This window comes from Micropterus salmoides, unplaced genomic scaffold, assembly GCF_014851395.1.
Source record: "Micropterus salmoides isolate LMB-PRFRI ecotype aquatic unplaced genomic scaffold, ASM1485139v1 Ms_hic_scaffold_8, whole genome shotgun sequence".
In the NCBI taxonomy this organism is placed as follows: domain Eukaryota; kingdom Metazoa; phylum Chordata; class Actinopteri; order Centrarchiformes; family Centrarchidae; genus Micropterus; species Micropterus salmoides.
In genome coordinates, this window is record NW_024044570.1 from 6,959,238 (window position 1) to 6,982,553 (window position 23,316).

Below are 23,316 nucleotides of genomic sequence, written 5' to 3' on the forward strand. Positions count from 1 at the left end.
ATGGGTGGCACACAATATACACAAGTCTCAGTGGTGCACCTCCCGACACATTCTGTGGGAAGCACTGAAGTTAAAATATTTCACTTCTGTGACATGTGAGCGTATGATTTCCTACATCAAATTTACAGTTTCAAACTACCAAGCTATGAAAAGAATCAGCTGTTCCTGGCCCAGCAGAACTTTTTCTCAGTGACTGCCACTCTCATGACAAGTCTCCCAAATATGCCGTGACATAGGAGTGAATTGATTTGTTCCCATTTTGGCATGCGGGACAGTATGTTAAACATAGTATTCATGTTTGTTTTCACGCACCCAGCGCGTGACCAATTCCTAAGCATGCATGGCAATAGGAACAGGAAGGATAAGTGCTTTTGGGTCAGATGAGGATTCAAATGTGGACACATTTCACAGATTGTAAAGACTGAATAAAAGGTTTAGAACTGGTTAACATCCAGACCCCATGCTCCATACTGTGACCATTCAACAGGGAGTGCAGGGCAAGCTGTGTATCCAGCTTGTATGCATGAGAATGAAGGGGAGGAAGTTTTTTGTATAGTTTTCTTTAAGATTAATAGAATAGTTTAATGGTGTTGAAACCGATTGTCCTGGGTTCACCTAACTGCATAAACTTAGCAAACAATAAATGGGACAATAATCTAAACATTATTATTTAAAACCTTTTGTTATTTATTTAGAACATTTTGTTGTCATCCACTACACAAGTAAACACCTTCTACTCCCCTCCCTCATTGTGCCTAACTTTTGTGGCTCCACTTCATGATGACACTATACGTTCCTATGAATGTCAATTTCTGCGCCAAAACAAAGGCCAAAATGGAATGTAGGATTGGATTTGTAAACAAATTAAGCATTTCTTTCACTGAAGAAAATCATACAAAATGTATTTGGCAACACAACTTAGTGAAAAAGAACCCTTCAGATTACTGAAAAGATGATATAATAGGTGGAGACATATTTTATATTTTATTTATTATACTTATATCACTAGCTTGGTACTGTTTTCTGCTTTCTTACAGGGTAGATGCTTTGCTATTGCCTCGTCTCTGCTGATATTCTTGTTTTAAAGCAGTGGGAACAACATTACAATAAAATTGACTGAAAATATTGGATAAAAGCGAGAGAGTGGACTATCACCAACAAGACAACAGGATGATTCCTATGTTTTCTTTGAGATCACTATTTCTATGCACAAACATGTTCAAACAGAGGTAATCACAAAACAGCATATCACTGAAAACACCAGTGAAATATTTATTCAAGTTTTCTCTTCCACAACCGCCTTCAGTCAGTGAGCTTGTAGATAATTTCAATTCATATTAATAGACAGACTTTAAAAATGGGTGGTGTTTTCTGGCACAGTACTAAGCTTGATTGAATCCTACTCAAAGGACAGGGGCTACTTTGTATCTATAAGTAATTTTACATCTGAACAGACAAAAATGACATGCGGAGTTCCACAAGGCTTCATTCTGGGGCTTCTTCTGTTCTCTGTTCAACATCTGCATGCTTCTGCTGGCTCAGATTACAAACTATGAAAACAACAAACTATGTTACCATAATTATGCAGACGACACACATAACCATATTACCAGGACGCTGATAGAGCACAGATCAACTATAATCCCTTACACCACTAATTATAATTAAAAACTGTTTCAAGATCTGGTCTCTCCCCTTTATAGTCTAATCCTCTGTTCCTTTCACTTATTACTTTTGCAGGCTGGGAAGACCATGGGATTGTCTCTGTCCTGTATTCAATTTACAGAGGACACACCTCTTTAGATACTTACAAATCTGAAACTTTATTGATAATCTCTTCTTTGTTTTCCCCACTATTATTTTAACACCATTCTTAATGTATATCCTTACTTCAAAAGTACCATTTCAAATCTGTACAACACTCTCCCCTTGCCAGTCTCCAGCCTCTGATAATTTACGCATTACTTATTCTGAGGGTCTCAACATAAACATAGCAACTAAGTCTTGGCAGTCAGTTTTGAAACATGTTACAATGCAAAGTCGTTAACAGAGTCCAATAGTCTAAAAGTAAACTAGCTTGCAACTATCCTGGCACTGATGTAAGCTGTGATTAATGTCACCAAGCAAGTAATTCTTGTCCACCCTCTCATACCCAGTGAATAAAATTTGCTCTATCCTTTATGAAATTGGAGAAAATTAAACCCTCCATGTGGTTATAATGTAAAAGTTTCTTAAATTTGACAAACATTCGTAAAACACGTCAGGTCCCTTCAACTGGATTCTGTCCCGACTGGCTATGCAGCACACAGTATGTCTAGAATGTTACTGTCTCCAAAATGTCTTGTACATTGGATGTATTTTTATGTTCTGAGTTTGTTTGTTTTTGCTCATGTGGTTTTATTTTATTTATAAATAAAACTCAGAAAGACTGACTCATTCAAAATAAATAACCTATTAAATAACTAATAATATGAAATAAAACTACAACTACTATTATTAATAATACTAATTATTATTATTATTATTATTATTATTATTATTATTATTATTATTATATTCATAATTATAATGTATGTAGGGCAGCACTTAATTTTAACCCCAAGTGAGATTTTCCCTGACTGGATTATTGCATTCCTGTCAAAAATGAGCAAGCAATGCGAGTGTCATGTTGAGCTCCCTTAGGTGAGGTTATGTGTTCAGTTTCTGTGTTTGTTGGCACTTCCTGTTTTTTTTGTTTTTGTTTTTGTTTTTTAATCTCAAATCTTAATCTAATCTAAATCTCATTTCAGGTCTTTGTCTGTCTTCACTGCTTGTGTGATTACCCGTCCCTGCCCTAATGGTCTCCACCTATGTCTCATTGTCTCCCCTCCCCTAGTATATATATAAGCCGACTCTTCCCTGATGTGTTTGCCAGATCGTCTTGCTCCTTTGTGGCAGAGTTCCAGCATTTCCCTAGTGTTATCGTCTGATATCGTCTGTGAGTTTAGACTATTGCCTCTTGTATCTGCTGTTGCAAAGTAGTAGAGCATAAACATAATTTCTATGAGACAAGTTTAAGAAAAAACAACATTTCGAAGACATTTAAAAATCAAAGATAATAACAGTGATTAAATAATAAATGACGACACTTAAAAGCAAGTGGGAATAGTGTTGTTACAAGTTTAAATCAAGTTTTAAAAGTTGTACATCTGCACAGTATGAAACATACAGGAGGCTGGAAGCGTATAAATTGAATGCAGCATCATGGTAGGATTTAGTCCGGGAACGAGAACAGAAACCCACAATGACACCTTTTTTCCAAATGTCTTCACTCCAAGCTTTTGATAAGAGAAGAGCATGTTAATGAGTATGACAAATTAAATATTCATGTGACAAACGTGCTTGGATACTTTCATTGGATCCATGACACAACAGGTCACACAACAGCAGGCACATGACTGTAAGTCAGAGTAACTAAAGCCTACAGTACATTCACTTCAGCAGACCAGAAATGTTTCAGAGCCGGAGAGGAGATTACAAAATAACTAAGCCCCTCTCTTTTTGACTGTACTCAGTTTCCATGGCGACATGAGGCAGCCCCTCATGTTGTCCTCTTAAGTCTGTGGTCAGTCAAAGTTTTACTCACACCGTGTGTGTTTGGTTATCTATGTGGAGTCCACTTAGATCCTCAGAAACTATACCACCTTGCCTTGTTTTACCAGAATGCATCTCACTACTGATGAGGAAATAGAGCTGGGACTGAAGGAGCAGGGGACAGTCAATCCTGCATTTGGGGTAAGTGTAGTGTCATCTTAAATCTCTATTACTACTTTAGTTTGGCTTTGTGGCACAAACAAAATCAATGTGTTAAACACTGGGTGAGAATGTGAGAGAGTTAAATAGTTAAATATAATATGTAATAATAATAATATGAAAGTTGTTTCTTATTATTATTCTTTTGCGTTTACTTACAGGCCAAGAGGAAGAGAAATGCAGTGCTACTTTCTTACATTACAGCAGTAAGAGCTAAATGTAAGCCACTGTGGAATGTCAAATTACTCAGTGTGCATGTGTTACACAAAATATGGGATATTTCAATGAGTCTGATTGCGTGGTTTTAAAGTATGTGGCAAACATCAGGTTTGTGTGTAGTCAAGATGGATCAAAAGAGCTCCAAGCTAAAACTAGAAATGCTCTTTGATAAAACATTCAACCAAGAAAACAGAAACTGAATAACGGATATTGAAGCCGGGACATATGGTGTGTGTGTGAATGGTAAAAAGCTCTGGCTGCATGGGGTGTGCATGTGTACACAGCTGATCTCAAGGTTGATGTTTCTCCTTTTTTCTCCCCATCCCAATTAACTGAAGAATTTAGAAAAAGGGGAACACCAAACAAACAGCACAGCTTCAACTGCAGATGGGTGAAGAGATCAGTCTGTCAACATCTGCAAAATAATACATATTTACTCTTATTTTCCTTGTATTGTATACAACTTGACACTCATACAAAGGCCCATCGGGAGACTTCTACCATACAGTCAATTCACAGATGGTGAATTAGTGTTTATATATTTATTGAATCTGTCAAGTGTGCTGCCTTTGCCCTGCATATTAAGCTTGCATAATTTTATTTTTAGGCTTTGATCATGTAAAAATGTTCTATTTAGTTCCTTTTTGAGATTTTCTGCAGTGTTTAGAGCTAAAAACATCAAACACATTTGAGAAATCATTTCATTAGGCTAATAATAGTAGGTAACTGTTTCAGACCATAATAAAATGGAAGCAGATATGGATGCATGTTTTAACAGTGAAACCGAACAGCTTCAGCAAGTGCAGCAATCATGTTTATTTTTATATGATTTTATTTAATAATCTGATGATTTGAATAATGTCTCTTTGGTGATGAAGCCCATAGTTTACAGTATCCACTCCTTGTCTTCATGCTGTTCACCATGCATATACAAGCCTGGATTGGTATTTTTTTGACTGTAAATGTACAAAATACTTTTATATGCAGTACACCTGAATGTCTTCTCTAACAGGGTTACAATTACAACTCACCAGTACAAAGCAATAGAGAGGGAAAGCAAATGTGTTTTTGGCATTTTTCTCCCTGTTCATACAAGTGAGCTTTTGTTTGTAAGTTCAGTTTCCAGAGTCCAGGGTTTCAGGTATCGATAGAGGATAAACTCCAAAAACAAAGGGTGGCTTCACATGAAACAAAACTTCTACTCTCTGTGTGACTTACATCTTTCATTACTTTTTGGTGGACTTCAGCATTCTTGAATACAGTTACACTTTTGCATTTGGCTTGTCTCCTCAAACAAATCTCAAGCCTATAGTTGAAGTTGGGAAAGATGTAGAGCATTTTGCTATAATTAAAGCTGTCAAATTCAAATTATTGGAAGATATAGTTACTTTCTTTTGTACATGGGGTTACTGTATGTGGAAGAACGAAGAGGTAAGGCAGGTTGATAACATGTTTTTCTAAGTAAAATACATGTTTGCTAGTTAATATAGCGATACTTGGTGGGCAGTCACAGAAGAAGTCGTAACGACAGCGGCAGAGCATCATACACATTAGCAAGGGTCAAAAATTGTGGCTGTTGCTGCATTTGCTATTGGCTTTATATGTTCTTGTCAGGTGAAATGCTGCACTGACAAGTTGAGTGATGACTGTTTGGGTGTGAACTTGTTTGAAGAGGACTTCTGGAGGGTGCACTCCCTGACTGCAGAAAAAAATTTAAAAAATGTTACTTTTAAGCAACTAAGCCTCTAAAAGCAGTCCACCCACCACATTAACCATTAATGAACTTGTGTACATATGTAAATATTAACTTTGAATGGCCTGGTGAGTGATGGAATAAATCAACCTTTTGACCTCAACATTGGACTAAACAATAACCTCAGTTTAAATCACAGATGCTGCCAAAAGACAAAATCATCCGGAAACTAAAAACACTTGCCTTCCTACTGCATCACAGCATCATTGAACCAGTTCTTTAGTTTTCTTCAGTATGGTTTACAGTCACTGACTAAGAAAAGCCTTTTGAAGATCATCCATGCAGCCAGCAAACTAATTGATCTTCCTACGGCCAACTTATCCATCTAAATTGTCGCAGCTGTGACACGGACGGCACATGATGCTGTGTGCTGAATAATCGTGCTGGCCAGCTTCAGTGATGATTAATCAGACTTTTAATAATCTGTCTGCCTATAATTTTGACTGGTACTCTGCTTGAGTATGTTTATGGATGTACGTTTTGCTTAATTTTAGAGGGAAATAGTGTAGCCTGTTTTTTAAGTTGCAGAATTGTGACATCCCCTCATAGCAACTAAATCATTATCAACATTTTAATAGTTATGTTTAGGCAGTCATAGCAAAGCCAAAAATTTTAAATGTTAATAGTTACCTAAAGTACAAGTTTACTCTATTAACAGTTAACACGCAACCAAAACTATGACTCCCAAACTTTAACCAAAATGCTTTTGTTGCCTAAACCTTACCACAGACTCAAGATGTGAACCCCGGTCCCCACTGTCAAAGTCCTGCACTTAGTATACTGACCATCCACCCTGGACACTTCCCTCTAACTTGTGTGCTGTAAACAAATGTACAATGAAAAACATTGCTGGTGAATATATCCCTTTTGGATTTTTCAATATTAACTAAGATCAAACTGAACTAAACAGAACCAGAAAAAACCCAAGTTATTGTGTTACAATAGAGGCTACTGTAAAAAAACAAATTTAATATGTTGTCAGTGAACATTCGGCTGATATATTCAGTATGAACACTTAGCAACTTGGCAAATACGAAAACATTTCCTCATTATGTTAATAAAAAATTAGGCAGTACTACATTTTGGGAAAAATGTATTTGCTGTTGCAAAGTAGTAGAGCATGAAGGTAATTGAGACAAGTTTGAGAAAAAGACAACAACAAATTACAGACATTTAAAAACACAAAAATAATAAAAGTGAATAAATACCAATACATACTGGTGATAAGGGACGATACAATAAAAAATAAAAAAAAAGATGTAAAAGCAAGAGGGAAAAGTTCTAAGGTTAAGTTGTAAAATGTGTACAATATAAAACATACAGGAGGCTGGAGGCAAATAACCTGAATGCAGCATCACAGTAGGCTTTAGTCCTGGAGTGAGAATAGAATACGACTTATGTTTGTGATACTAATGACAATTAGCAGTTCTACCAAAATGCCAAGTATTATAAGTTTGGAGTTAAGACATTTTGGGAATGAGTATGACAAATTGAAGATTCATGTGGCAAACTAGAGAGATAAACAATAAGTTTATTAAATAAAATCCAAAAGATTCATTGTTTACCACTTAGCAGTAAATGTTGCAATGCTACTTTTACTTAGTTTACAGAATTGTAAAGCATTTAAACAAGTACACTGTAGCTACAAAGATAGTTTTACATTTTTTGTCTGCTTTTGGGCATTCCTCCCAGTCAATCATTCACAGAAAACACTGTCAGATGTTTTCATAGGGACTGTGACTTGATAGAAAGTAGTTCAAATTAAAGCTTTCACACTGTTTCTGGAAAGAGATGTTGCTGTTGTGTTCTCAGAAAATATGTGTTTAGCTTTTTTTGTAGTTGTTTTTTTTAGGTGAACTAACCCACTGTATAACAGAAATGGCAGCAACGTTATTTACACCACTAGCTATTTGGATCCCCCCCACTTGCAGGCCTTGAATTCTGTGGTTACTGGAGTGTAGGTAGATGAACACTAGATGGAAGCAGATGGCCATGTAATGACTGACGCGAATGTCTGCATACACGATCTAATGAGAACTCTGAGACGTGAGAGTAAATCTAAGACAGAGGAAATGTGGTATAAATAGATCCACATTTGAGCATCCTGTCTCTTATGTGACTCTTGCATGAGACAGATACAACAGCGGGATGTGCACAACTACGTGTTTTCTTTTGTTTGAAGAGCTGACTGTATGCCAGACTCATCCTCTGAGACACAGCAGGTTTCAGAGCGAAAGATGCAGCATGTGGCTTTGTCCCCGGTCAAGGGACGTGGGGCGTGGTGTGAAATATCCTTAAATTAACTGGAGCTCAGATGTGATGTGTTGGCTCTAGTCTGGCATTCAGTGAGAAGAGTGGTGCAATAGTCCAGACACTGTTAATTATTACTGATATGATACAGCACACTGAGAAAGAGACAGACGATGGTTTAATTTGTCAATTAACATTTTAAATGCAGATCTTATCATACTCACACAATTCAGCAGGATTACATCACAATTTTAAAGTGTCCCATGTTATCATCTGTCTACCCTTTCACTTCCGTAGTAACTTTGTCTTCTTCTCCCAGTTCCTGTCACAGTTCTGGTGTGGCGGGGGTGTGTTTAGAGTGTTTCCTGTTTTAATTTGTAGATGCCTGCCTCCAGGGTTGTCTTGTTTTACTTCCTGTGGTTGTGGTCTCACTGATTGTGTTTTCACCTGTGTATGATTAGTTTCTCCCTCACCTGCATCTAAGTGATTTGCTTCCTTCACTCAGGGCTAGTTCATTGTTTGTCACATCCATGTCTCTCATGCTTTTCCGCATTTTGGATTCCACTCGTTTTCAGTTGCTGCTCTCTGTGTGCGTATTTGGACTGCCACAATCACTACCCAAGTTTCACCCGTTTGTTTCAACAAATCTCACCAACTGCATCTGGGTCCAGAAGCTGATACTCCATGTAGCCTCACAGCTACACATAACAGCTCCACCACATATATACTATATGTTTAATGTAGTTGATACAAGCTAAACACAATGGTAAAATAGGTAAAAAAACAGCTTTACATGACTGTAGTCTACACTACATGGTGGTGTCGTGTCTAATAGCTTCTTTATAGATATCACTGTTGATTCTGATAAATTCCCAATTTGTAATGTAGATGCATCTTTAGTGTCGCTACCCTGAAGCCCCTCTGAATTAAATAAATCTAAGTAGTACTCTCTCCTCATTATGATTTGGAAGGAAATAATATGAGCTGTTGCTTGTTTACAATCATTTTAAACCAAGGCATGACTCCCCATAAACTTTATATAATTATATAAATTGATATGTTACTCAATCCCCCACCTCTTCCACATTTGAAACGCTCCACTGAATACCTCTGTCAGAATTCAAACACTTGTGGCGTCTTCTAACTTTCTTACACTTCAAACAGACAAATCTTCAGAAGTGTTGGGTTCCATGTGGCCTGTTTTAAGGGTCAGGGTTAGGGTTATTCCTTTTCCCCAAAGAATGCCAAAGAAAATCCCATAAAAACCCTGGACAGAATAGGCTGCCTGTCCATTACAGAAATAACATGCTCATAGAAACCTTTACACCAATGACCAAATATAGTCTCTAACCTATGGAGAGAAATAAGTTTCAATAGTAGCAACTTATGTGTGTTGAATGACACAGAAATTAAAACATAAATTGAAAATTACTTTTAAAGATTTCAGAATGTTTTATGTATCTTCAATAAATTCTCACAAAAGTATTTTACTATTCACTAACAAAGGCCACCAAACTTAAACAAATGTCATATATTTAACATATTAACAGTCTAACATTTGCATTTGAAATCCCTCCTCAAAATATCAATGTCTATTTTTTCGCTGCATTAGTTGAATCTGTGAACATGACTCGCCCAATGCATGTGGATTTGGTTACATTTATGTGTGGAGTTTGGAGACACATTTAATGATCCACAATCCACAAATCAGTGTTGTGTTTAGGGAGTGGTGGAACGCTTGGCAATTCTACATAATTTTGCTGAAAAGCCAGATGTCCAATTTGGAAAGATATTTCTTCAAAAGACAATATATAGGTCTATACGATTTCCATAGACTGGGAAAGTGTTGTGGCTTTTACTTTGACAGCTTCACAGTCTGTATTGTTTTTGTCCCTGTCCTGACTACTGCATAACACTGGCTTTTTTCATGTATAACATTTGTCTTTCCTATTGAGACTTATTTCTCTCCATACTAAAACACCTGACCTACTCTATCAGTCTTTGAATTCTGAAGACCAGAGGACCACACTTGACATCCATTTTTCTAACATTTATATGATTTGTCTTTTGCTTGATGTCACCAAAATTATTTAAATGGCAGAAGAAGAATGTCTTGTCAGCAAGCTGACACTTTTAAATGGAAGCAGAGGAAAAGGCAAATAAGATCAAAGGTTTTTTTCAAAGGTATTTGTAAGTGTACATTAAATCTAGCAACGGTTAATGATTTTCCCTCTGACAACATGAATGGTAAGGGAGTTACATGTCACACAACTTGTGTTATTTAGTCAATGCTTTGATGTACAATACCTTGTATTACCACCACTCACATTCATGTCTCCCTGATGGAAACAAAACCTCTTGCGCTGTTGGCCTCATGTTCCAGACATTTGAATAGCAGTCAGAGCCAAAAATAAGGGGGCAGAGGTCCAGACCTGCAATAAATTTCCCCTGCTTGTTAAAGCTGGATACAACTGAGTGGGTTAACACACTCAATGTGGCAATGTTGCCGTCAACGGTAATGAGAAAAGATTACTACCATAATCCCCTTCCCCCACCACTCTGCCACCTGCCCCACCCCGCCGCTATCCGTTCAAAACATAGTCGGGCTTGTCACCAGCAACATTGCCCAGCAACATTGCTCAAAAAGTTGCCCCGTGTATCATCAGCTTTAGAATCTCTACATAAAAGATTCTTAACAACAACATCAATATTAAATATTAACACACTGTTAAAAGGCTAACTGCTCATTTTAATTCACGGCAGTACCAATGACAGTTTAAAAAGCTTCTTATCACAAGCACATGCCATAATTTGGGCAATGGATTGATGCACATGGCAAGTGACAAAAGGCGGGCACAGCGACGGGATAGAGGCTGTCTTTTTGAATGGCACAGTGAAGTGGATCATCACAGCTTCAGCATGGACCAATCACGAAAAACATGAAATTGAACTGAGAGGAGTACAACACCAATAATGCTGAAATGTGGCTTCTTTAACCTTTTATATTGCACCATATTCACCAGGGGCTGTAGTTACTGTTAGACACTTCTTGAGTAGTTGAAGTGTAGGGTTAAAAAAATGTGGTGCACATTTACATATTGCAACTTACAGCAATGCATGCAATTAAACCCCTCTCCGTCTTATGAATGTTGTTTAAACCAACATATGGACTCTGCCAGTTCCCTCTGGTAATGTTATACATAATAAAAGTGTAAGTAATTTGAAAAGATATTACAACTAAATAATAAAAATATTGGCGTAGAACCAAAGTGCAGCTGTCTTTTTAAAGAGTTTTTATACTGTTGTGTGTCTGCAAACCATTATGTTAAAAGACTTGATTCAAATGAATGCAAATATATAACATTGATTTTCATGCATATTTAAAATACCATGAAATTCGGACTCCTCAATTATATCCATTCCCAATGTAGAATGATATTACACACACATACCTGCACGCACACATAACAAACTTAATATGAAATTAATACAAATCAGAAATATCTACTTTCCTCTCTCGAACAACTTATAGCAGTGGCTACAAAACATACTGTAGTTCTTGTACATTTAACAATAAAAATATGCAAGAAAATGGAGCTATACTGCATATTCATATGCTCTCCAAAAATACTTTCTTCGTGTTTCTGTATGCAGCTTTGAATGCAAATCCAACCACTCTCATTAAGTTGGAGCCCAAAAGTTGAGAGAAATGTCATAGTAAATCACTGTCTTTCATAAAATTCTTGAAAAACATCTTTAAAAACATGAGATTGGCTGCAGAAATGATGTGTGGGAAGACCACCAGAACAGTTCAGCTTTAGGCACTTTCATCAACAGAATATGAATATTATTTGGGAGAAGAAGGTATGTTGTTCATTCCACCTGACCTTCACTATTGTCCTCATGGATGCTCCACACGCCATAACTCACTGATTCCATTGCGTACTCTGAGTATTTATGTCTTTCATCTGAACTAAACTAAACTAACAGCTCTAGATTACAGTGAAGATAGAAGGCTTTGCCTGAACTACCCTCAGTTTCAAAGAAAAAGAAAAAAGAAAACCATTAAGAAAATCTCTGGTATGCCTTAAGCAACAGTAACAACAGTTGTCAGAAAATTTAGGTCTGGGAGTTGGTGCCCAAATAGTCTGGGTGGAATTAAACCAAACGCCATAAGATAATATTGTTTTTTATTTGATGTTTGCTGTTGCTTGGATAAATGAATTGCTGAATTGATGACTTGTTTGCCTTTGCTGTGCTTCTTTCCAAGGACAAAGAAAGTGATGAACAGCCACAGCTGACAGTTGACATTGGGGAACCACATACAGATGCCCAGGAAGAGACTGTGAACAAAGGCGTAGATCTGGTTTATTCTCTAAATGACAGGCCGCCATGGTATCTCTGCATTCTGCTCGGCTTCCAGGTAAGGTAATTTCTTGTTTGGTCCAATGTGATAGTATTTGTTGCAGAAGCCCTCTTATTATCCTCCATAAGCTCAATAGTACTGCATAAGAATACCAAAACAATTTGGCATACACTGACCAGATAAATTATCATTTTGTTAAGTTGCTGTGAACCAGACAGTACAAAGTGTGCACTAGTAGCAGGAGAGGTGCCACACGGCTCATACTATGTGATATGCAGCAGCCCCATCATTCTGGTGGTGCCAATTGTCTGTTTGTGTGTGTATTTGTCTGCAGCTAATCTCACATACTACTGAAACCATCAGCCTTTTGTACACATTTATGACTGTATGTTCAATGACCTCTTGTGGCTCACAATTATTGAAAAACATTTTTTATTGAATAAAGCTGACGATACACAGGGCAACTTTTTGAGCATATTGCTGGGCAATCTCGCTTGTGGCAAGTCCGACTTTGATTTGAACGGATAGCGGCGGGGCGGGCCGGGTGGCAGAGTGATGGGGTAGTGCATTACGGTAGTAATCTTTACTCATTAACATTGACAGCAACATTGCCCTGCACCATTGCTATAAAAGTTGCTCTGTGTATCATCAGCTTGAGCCTATCATAAAGCGTTGCTCTTTTCAGCAGAATTCATTATTTAACGGCATAGCAAAAGGCATTTCCAGCAATCAGCTTGGCTAAAAACAAGGCTTTCCTAGTCGGTTGCAGGCCACAGTTTGGCCTTTGTCGTGGCTCAAAACTTACATCCATAGAAAAGATTGGTCAGAGCATCTGCAGATTAATTCCAAACCTAATATGTTATGATTTATTAAAGATTAGCACAATACGAGATGAAAAAATCCTTCGCCACCAACTTGGCTGTAAGGCAGAGACCATTGACTGAGATTAAACTTTGTGTGAGAGGAGAGAGGGAAGTAGGGTGGGGTTTTATTCTAGGTGGTGTGTTACAACAAAATCTTCTAAATAAATAACAATATTTAAATTCATAAGTGTGGATTTTGTCGTCCCCCTACATGTTTCCTTATTAAGTTTATAAACTTAGGCAAACCAGGATGCTGGTTACAATACCATTATACTGTTCTATGTAAAAAATTATATATAATCCAAAGATGGCATAGGCAACATTGGAGAACTAGCTAGATTTGGAAAGAATCGTGCAGATATGGAGGTAGTTAGGTAGACAAGTACAGTATTTAGACAGGAAGGTAAGGCCAGTCAATTGTTTCATTCTCACCGAATGAAAGATTTAGCTTTTTTCATTCTGGAAGACCATCACCCTCTTCCTGTTTTGTGCTCTAAAAGCAATCCTGCAAATTTATCTAAATCTAATCGAATAGCTCTCTCATTTTCTTTCTCATATTATCTCTAACTCACTCACAGCAAATATACCACATTCATGTGGTAATGAAGTGTATTACATGTACATATGTGTATGTGATTTAAAGAACTTGATGTTGAACTGTTACACCCCTTTAAAGCAGCTTTATTAAATTAATAATCCACCGTAATCTGATTCGGACACTGAACCTGATCAAGTAGTTGTCAACATTTCATTATAAATTATACTCCCAAATAACATGTTGGAGGAGAAAACTGGTTTCAGTGCACTTTACTTGGTTTAATATGAGCTGACATCTAGGGAGAGGAAAAGTATTTTCTACAGAAAAAGTTTAAATTAATAAGATTAAGAGAATATTTCTAATATACAGGGGAAAAGGACATAAAAAAGGCTTTAACCACTGGTGCGTGGGCACCAGAAGATCAGAAGACCAGAAAGTCATGAGTTTGTTCAAAGCATGATTTCAGAGCAGAGCTGCCATGACATTTGAATCATGCAGTAAAATTAGTTACAAGGAAGCTCTGCAAATAGGTTAAACTCTGAAGAGTTGTGAGGGGTAATGTTTTCAGTTTTCTTGTGCATTTAAAGACCTAGGCTTAATCACAGACAAAGGAATGAAAACACACAAGGTAAGGTACTCATTTATCACAAGACAACAGGTTATAGAGTGAAATTGAGTTTGTAACTCCCTCCTGCTACATAGCAAACAATATACAGTAATATAAAAGCAATTATAAAAATGGTAAACTGGAGAATAGAAATTTATTGGCCATCCAATGAAATTGTTTAGTTTATTCCTCCTTTTTAACGATATTCAGCTGAATTGTTTTTTTTATTGTTGATACTGATTTTTTATTTTAATGAAGCTACTGGCAGCCACCAGCCAAGTTAGCAGGCACTAACTATCTTTAAATTTGTTTACTGCCATACCAAGTAGTCAGCGTTTTCTTGTATCATGTCTCAGTTATATGTTATTGTATTGTTGCTGAAAATAAGAAAATGATCTCCATCTGAAACCCAGATAGATGACTGGAATGAACAATTTAGGGGCTGTTATCAAAGGTTAACACACATTTAGTGGAGGTACATTTTATTGGCCTCTCTGTCCCAGATGGTTGACTGAAACAAAGTCAAAAGACCACATGTGTCCTTGTCATCTGGTTACCTCAGAGTCATAATAACAGCCTGGACTATTTGGTCACAATGTTACACTCTATTTTAAACAGCACGTGTAGAATCTACAGCATAATTTACTAGCCAACTCACCAGAATGTTAAAATGGTAAATAGTAAATGCTGTTGTGAATGATTGCCATCAGGGTTATAAGGATGTTCCTTCCCGCATTTGGTTTGATTTAGAACATGATTCTTCCAGAAGGCCCAGCAGTTATTTTTAGCATCTGACTGGTTTAAAATAAGTAGGTCACATTAGTAAATCAACTTAACTTATATATGTAAGTTAAAATAAGTCAACGTTGACTTTCACACAGGGCACAAACATCAACCCATTTCCACCTCCCCCACATGGACTTCGATTTTATTCTACATCACCTGACTTCATCCTTTGATCCCATCATCACGGTCTGCATCTATATCTCATTTTAAGATGTCTTTTGGGAAATACACCAATTTGTCTTTCATTGTCTGTCATTTTTGAAAAAAACTGACCTTAGGTATGACTTACAGGTTTGAAAATACCCCCATATATCTGGTGAGGCCTGTCAACATCTGCCTTCAATTTTTTGTCCTTTCCTCCAAATTCTACCCCCCCACCTCTTAATACACACATGCACTGCACTTACATTGTCTCAACCACTAAGAAAAGATCAGAGACAATGTGGGGGTTTTAAGTTTTGGTATGTATACAAGAAAGTGATTTACTTTGGTATGCTAATGAGGGGTCACATCTGTCATTTTAAAATTGTCTCCGAGTCACGCCTTCTTTATTTGGTAGATTTGGTGATATTGTTACCTCTTACAACAGTCAAACATAATTTTTTGTGCATATTTTTTTGGTTCACCTAATTTATAACATACACAAAACAAATAAAGTACTTAAATGACTTTTGAAAACAGAATGTACTTAGTGCGGAAAGAGGGTATTTGCTGTAACAGAAGATGGAGAACAGACTGGGGAGGGGAGATGGTGAAGACTTATACTATACAGTATGTCTACTAGCTATCCATACAACTTACAAGCTCTTCCTCCTCAGTTAATTTTACTCCTACTCCTGTGACCTCTGTCCTCTTCCTCTTAAAATAATGCAGGATGCTCATCTTTGTGTGAACATTTTGACTACTTTTAAATTGTTTATGGACACGTAGCAGAGACAAATACACATCTCAGGACGCAAGTTTTTAAGGTCAAGGATGGTCACAGACAGGCACAAACAAGTGGCCTAGTTTGTCCCATGTCAGTCCATTCTCCGGACAAAGCATTTGTCGGGGCCTCTTGGGCTTTAAAGAATTTTTATTTAGAGCACATAACTAAATGAGCCATTAAAATAAAATTTCAAAACTATAAACTCTTCTCTAACTCTCCTAAAGTAAAGTTATCACCTCAGCTGAGCCCCTGAGTACAATAAATAAATAAGTCATATCATTATTAATCGTACCATAAAGTCATGCTTTATGCTCTGCTGGCTTCGCGACCTCTGACATATATAGCAATTGTAAGTCACTTTGGATAAAAGTCAGCTAAATTAATAAATATACTGTAAAACTTTGATTAATATAATCACTGAACTGACCCTGCCTATATTTGGGACAGGCATCCATGTGGGACAGGCCTTGAATTCCTTTTGCACAAAACTGAAATAGGCTACTATGAAATATATATTTTATTTATTTCAAACAGTATGAATATTACTTGTAAACAAATTATCAAATAATATCAAATACACATCATTTCTTTGATCTAGCTTGGACAGACAGCTTATGAACTTTTATTTTGTGGGCAGCATTGTAAGGAAAACAACAACACAGTGCAGGAGAAAAGTGTGGCAGAAGTTAACAATGGACTTCATATGGCAGGATTCACTTTTGTAAACGCTCTGTATTTGTATAGCGCCTTTCTAGTCATTTCAACCACTCAAAGCGCTTTTACACTACATCTGCATTCAGATTCTAAGTGCTCAAACAGAAACTAACATTCACACATTGGTGGAACAGCCACCAGGGGCAATTTGGGATTCAGTGTCTTGCCCAAGGACACTTTGACTCACAATGGGGATTGAACCGCCAACCTTTCGATTAATGGGTAACCTGCTCTATCTCCTGAGACACAGTCGCCCTGGTCTTTTGTACCATGCAGGTTACGCTGATGAATCTATAAAATTAGACTTTGGGGCTTGGTGTTTCCATTAAATGAACTGAACTATTGAATTGTGGATAATGTAACCGATCTAACGATGTGTAGCGTGTCCATACAGACATATTGATCATAAGTTTAAACATTAATATTTGTATAAACGATCTAAGCAGTTTAGAAGCAGCTAAAGCGGGAAACCCCGTGGGTTCAAGAGGTTTTACACATCCAGAGAACCCCAGATATTTTGTTGTATTACAAATACTTAGGACTTACCCTAACAAATAAAAAACTGGAAAGTTTAGGTCTTCTTATCATGACAGCACTCTTCTTAGCTTTGTATTGCACATCATATTTGACCCCATAATCAGAAAATTTATCCAGCAACTGTTTCAATCCAGCACTGCTAGGAGAAACAAGAGCCAGATTATCAGCATACATGAGATGATTTATTAGTGTTATCAATCATACAGCCAGTTTTGCAGCCTCATAACTGTTCTGATAAATCATTCGTATACATGTTAAAGAGGGCTGGGGAGAGTAACGTCCCTTGTTCTACTCCATTACCGACGCCAAATGGAGCAGAGACTCTATTACCCCATCTGACCTGCATACTCTGGTTGGCATATCAGGATACTTATCATGCTGTCAGGCTCGCCCCTTAGTTTCAATTTCTGAAACAACTTCTGTTGATTGACTTGGTCAAAAGCTTTAGAGGCATCTATAAGAGGAGAGGAGTTTTGTCTCCTATACACTTCAGCTACTTCTTTCAAGGCATAGAGACATAAATCAGTACCATGCTTAGCCTTAAAGACAAACTGGTTGTCAGTGGTATCAATATACTCACTTAGATGATCTATAACACACTGATAACACACTGGCTAGTGCGATTGGCCTATAACTATCCACTCTTCCAACCTTGCCAGCCTTGTCTTTAATGACAGGCACAAGATACCTTTGGGCCAGATTTCTAGGTTAAACATCTCTGCAACTTCACTGCATTCCACACAATGAACTGTATTTATTACGCACAGTGACCACCCGTTGACAAGTAACATCACGGCCAAGCTTTTCTTTAAGATAGATGTCTGGAGACAATTTGGTAGCAAGAACATTTACCAACTTTGTGTGAACCACTTTTATATTTCCTTGCGCACCAGTGCCAACAATGGGCTTAGGCATCCTCTGCTAGATTGTTTATAGGGTGACTATATGTAACATTTCAGCTTATTGATATTCAACAAATTAACTGATTCACAAACAAAACCGTTTTCTGCCTTGATAAGACTTGATTAGGGTCAATAGTATATTCAGTATAATTTCAGATAGTAGGCCTATCATCTATAGCTTATGACTAGTAGGTACAAGAAAAATAAAAAATAAAAATGCTGGTGGTTAGTCCATAATTTATTAATGCTAAGTGCTAACTTGTCAATAATCAAAATAACTAGTCATGCAGAACGAGTTCAACATTTCAAAGGTTTGCTCTAACACAGCTTCAACCCCTTTTTTTAATGTGGTTGGTCGGTTCACAAAAGTGACTTTGATCAATAAATGCAGACTGTAAAAAGCAAAAGCCGAATCCTGGACATTTTGGGCAATTTAGAAATCTCTGCCAGATGCATTTCTTTAGCTCGCAAAAAGAGGACATGTCCAGGAAAAAGAGAAGGTATGGTCACCCTAGGCCTCACTGATTACTGTAAAAAAAAATTCTTCACTGGTTTTAGTGAAACTGCATCAGATTTAATGGAGTAAATATTGTCTAGTTTTACCTCTGATGTCGTTCTCCTGCTCTGCCTCCACTTTTGGTGATTTGTGCTAAAGCGAAATACTTAATACTTAAACTTAATAAATCACAGAGTTGAGGCAGAACAGCCAGAGGACATCGGAGGGAAAAAAAGGCACTATCCAAACGGTGGAGGGCAGAAAATTTGATCGCACATTTGATCTTCTTAAATAACTAATGAGACTTATGAATACAAAATGATCACTTACATTTGTAGGCTCTCGCCATGGTTTACAAAGTCCAGCTGTCTGTCACTCCTCTTTTATACATCAGAGGTGCCCAAAAGACTTCCGCAGAGGATACACAGGTGGATCCTTGCTCACAGCTCCTCCGGCAAGCCCCCTCTCTCCTTGAGATGCATTTTAAGAATCAAGATGGCATCTTGAGATCGATTCCGGGTCACAGACAGAAGAGAGGAGACGAGGAGGCACAAATTAGAGAAATTAGAAGAGCCCTCAATTTGAGTTTGCTCTCAGGGAATTCAGACTGCCAGAAGTGAGCACGAGCAGCTTTAATTATTAGGAGCGTGAGAGTCCCTGATTATACAATTCCTCTTGCTGCTCAGATAATCTGCACTCAAATCTATCTATACTTCAGAGGTAGATTTAAAATCAGAAAAAATACAAACATAAAAGCTAAATACTGCAATCCACAAATCTGCCTGTATAGAATTATTAAATGAAAAAATGGACTGTGTATTTATCTAACAAGAGGTTTCTCATGCATATTAAATATATCATCATATATGTGATGCAGTAATGACAAAATACTGCATCCACCAGGTTTACTGCAGCCTGTGTTTTTTAAACATGACCATGAAAGTTTTAAATACTAATGAAATAATTTGTGGCTAATAAAGTGGCTAATATCCAGGATTTAAAAACTAAGCAAAGGTTTTATGCTCTGTACTCAATGACACAAAGAAAGAGGACACCATACAACATAATGCATACCAATGTAATAAATTAATACTTCCTTTAGGAGGCTTATAATTTAGTTGAGGCTGGTCCAGGTGTTTATTCAGAGATGTTCAAATTTAAAAAAAAAAATTGCTCAGTATTACTGGCTTTGCCTTTTTTGTTTGTTTAAACACTTAAAAGACCTTCAACCAGCATTTACCTGACAATAAAAAGAGGGGACCAAAACCAAGTTGGTTTCTTACACTACACATAACCATAGAGGTGTCACTTAAGAAATTGTTCATGTGTATCATGTTTTTAATGTCATTTGTGACAGATTTAGAAGGCACTGACAAACAGTCTTTTGGGTGGTGCAGAATCAGACCACAATAAAAGTTGATGTTTTCAAAGGCAAAGACAAAACACCTTTTTTGTCGTTTAGGTTGGACGGAGGGTTTTAGTATTAGACTGTTTTAGTATTAGACTGGTTTTCATTCTATCTCACTAACACAGTTTCTCTGTCTCTATTGGAGCCTTTGTGTCTGATTCCGCTCCACTATCTTCTGGTGTCCCGCATTAGTGAATATAAATACTTATTTATTTTTAATATAATTTATTTGTGGATAATATTCAGCCCCATTGCAAACCTAGAGAGGCTTTTGGATTATCCAGGCTCCTACACTATCTAAAAGCTTTTAGGGACAGGACGGAAGAACCTTTCTAAAGCTCAATGCTGATAAGATGGAGGTTCTGGATGTTGCTTGAGAACAAGTTACCCTCATGGTTAGGCAAGTAATCGGGCCTTATTCCTCTTCTTAAGTCTTTAATTAACATGATTCATGTCTGGGTTAGGCTATAAATAACATAAGAAGAAGTGTCTCTTTTGCAATTATCCTTATGACATTAATTGGGATTGCACTGTGCTAACCAATGCACCTTTCTACCAGTTGAAATATGTAGTGTGTAGTATTGCACTTGCCAAAAAGACAGGGTATTGCTTAATCAGTCCTTATTACCAGTTGCTAAGGAGCTAATATTCACTTTTAAGCTACATTTACTCCAGTTTTAGAATCTGGTGGTTTCAGCTGCACACTTATCCTCACTCAGAAATATTAAAATTATCTCCAACATAATAACTATGATAGGGATGTTCCATCAGTGCAGATAATCACAACATGACACATGACTGTTGTAAACCTCCTCCTGAGAAGGTTAGCTTCATAGCATAAGTTACCCTACCAACTAGGGTTTAACTTATCTCTGAAACAGACATCCCAGAGTTTCCCTGAGATCAGGCTTTACAAATTCAGTTTTCACTCTTATGTATTAATTGTGTATTTTTATTACATTCTATGAATTTATTGTGTATTTTATTCCGTAATGTTTATTTGTTATGTATTTTTATTGTGTATGTTATATAGGCGACAGTGCTTTTTAGTTAGCACTTTTTGTGCTTCATGTGGCTTGGGTGGTCAATTTTCTGTGATTTCTTTCTTTGTATGTTAATATTTTTGTAAAGCACTTTGTGACTTATGTCTGTACTATACAAATAAAGTGTACTTTTTTACTTACGTACTTGCTTGTTTGTGTGTGAATGATCCAGAGTGTGTTGCCATGTTTCATACAGCCTGTGCTTTTAAATAGGACCATAGATGTGATAAATATCAGTGATAATAACTTAAAGGGGCTAATATGGGATTTGTCTTCAAAAAAATAGGCAAAGGTGTTATGCCATATACTCAATGACACAAAGGAAGTGGAAATCATACAACTTAATAGCACAGGGTATCACTCACCCACTTTATCGCCAATTCACTGTACTACCCTCAGAGCTAAAGTACAGGTCTCTGAGGTACAGAAAAGCTCGCTTTGGCAAAGCCTGGTACCCACACCCATGGCAGCCTAATTAGTTAGTTAGACTAACTACAATTACTACCTAAATACGTATCAGCTATTATGAAATGTTTTTAGAATCATATTTTTATGTATCATTCCTCACAATAAAAAGACCCCAAATGTACATCTGCCTCCACAGCATTACATCCTCGCATTTGGTGGCATCATCGCAGTCCCGCTGATCCTGGCCGAGCCCCTCTGCATAAAGGACAACAACATCGCCAAAAGCCAGCTCATATCCACAATATTCTTTGTGTCGGGATTATGTACGCTGCTGCAGACAGCTGTCGGTGTCAGGTAACATCCCCTTTCTCACAGCACAATTGAACCGGAAAGTACCAAGCCACACAGAAATACTGATAGAGTTCTTAAGAAGTCTCTTTTTTTCCCTCTTTTTCCTTTTTTTGCTTGTGTGTGAGCTTCTTATATTTGCCTTTGTGGAATGTTAGTTATTGCTCTGTATTCACAGCACTCACTTTTTCCACAATTTATGTTACAGCCTCATTCTAAAATTAATGAAATTCATTATTCAAAATTCAACAAACAATACCCCATAACAACAACAACAACAACGTGAAAGAAGTTTGTTTGAAATCCTTGCAAATTTAATAAAAATAAAAAATGAAAAAAGCACATGTAAGTAAGTATTCAAGTATTCAGCCTTTGCCATGACACTCAAAATTGAGCTCAGGTGCATCCAGTTTCCACTGATCATCCTTGAGATATTTCTACAAATTGATTGGAGTCCACTTCTGGTAAATTCAGTTGATTGGACATGATTTGGAAAGGCAAACACATGTCTATGTAAAATCTCCCAGAGCAGGGATATACTGGACTGAAATTCAGCCCAGGACTTTGAGACGGAGATGCCTTTTATGCAAGCGTCATGTAGGTTTTTGCAGTTATTTTAATATATAGTGTTGTACTTGTATACAGTCAATTTCATTATGATGAAGACCTTCAAGACATTTTTTACGACACCCTCCTCTTTGTTTGTTTGTATAAGCAAGTCACCACTGCACTGAACAAGACCAGGTCAGGCAAGCCTGAGTCAGTCAGAATGCTAAAATACTTAAAAGTAATCAAAAACTACAATGCAGTTTCATAAAATAGAGCAGTGTGTATGTGTGTGCATAAAAATCAAATCCCTCAGCTTCAGCTCTGAGTGGGCCTCTTCCTGGCTCAGCTCCCCGGTGCTGGACACTGACTCTGCTTGTACTGATTGTACAGCTACATATGCATGAGAAGAACATTGGTAATAAATATAACTAACAATAATCCATTTTCTAATTCTATCTATGGATGATTGCCTATCCAGCCCTGCACACCTTCCCTGTACCTGTCACTGTTTCTGGTTCCGTCATTGTCGTCATCATCGTCATCCTACTCCTCCTGTTGCTTCTGCTCCTTTTCCCCGTTTCTCCTCTTAGAGCTCCTCCTGTTCTTCCTCCTCTTCCTTCTTCCTCCAACTGTTGTTTATAATAATAATATAGCATATATGGCTATGAATGCATATATAAATAATAATCTCAGGTTATAATAAATGCATTACTTAACAGTGCCTGTGCTGGGTCCTGCCTCATCTGCGCTGCCACAGCACCTTTCCACCAAAGAAGGAGTCGATTTAATTTGACACGTTTAGCTGCTTG

General features: G+C 37.2%; 1 protein-coding gene across 1 annotated transcript in view; it reads left to right on the forward strand.

The window, feature by feature from the left end:
• Positions 1–3,518: 3,518 nt before the first annotated feature.
• si:dkey-106n21.1 (solute carrier family 23 member 2) overlaps positions 3,519–23,316 on the forward strand; it is a 44,781-nt gene continuing 24,983 nt past the window's right edge. The window contains exons 1-3 of the mRNA XM_038707067.1: positions 3,519–3,774; positions 12,285–12,437; positions 21,807–21,964. Of these exons, the coding sequence (XP_038562995.1) occupies positions 3,703–3,774; positions 12,285–12,437; positions 21,807–21,964 (383 nt within the window). The 5' untranslated portion in view covers positions 3,519–3,702. The remainder of the gene's footprint in view (positions 3,775–12,284; positions 12,438–21,806; positions 21,965–23,316) is intronic.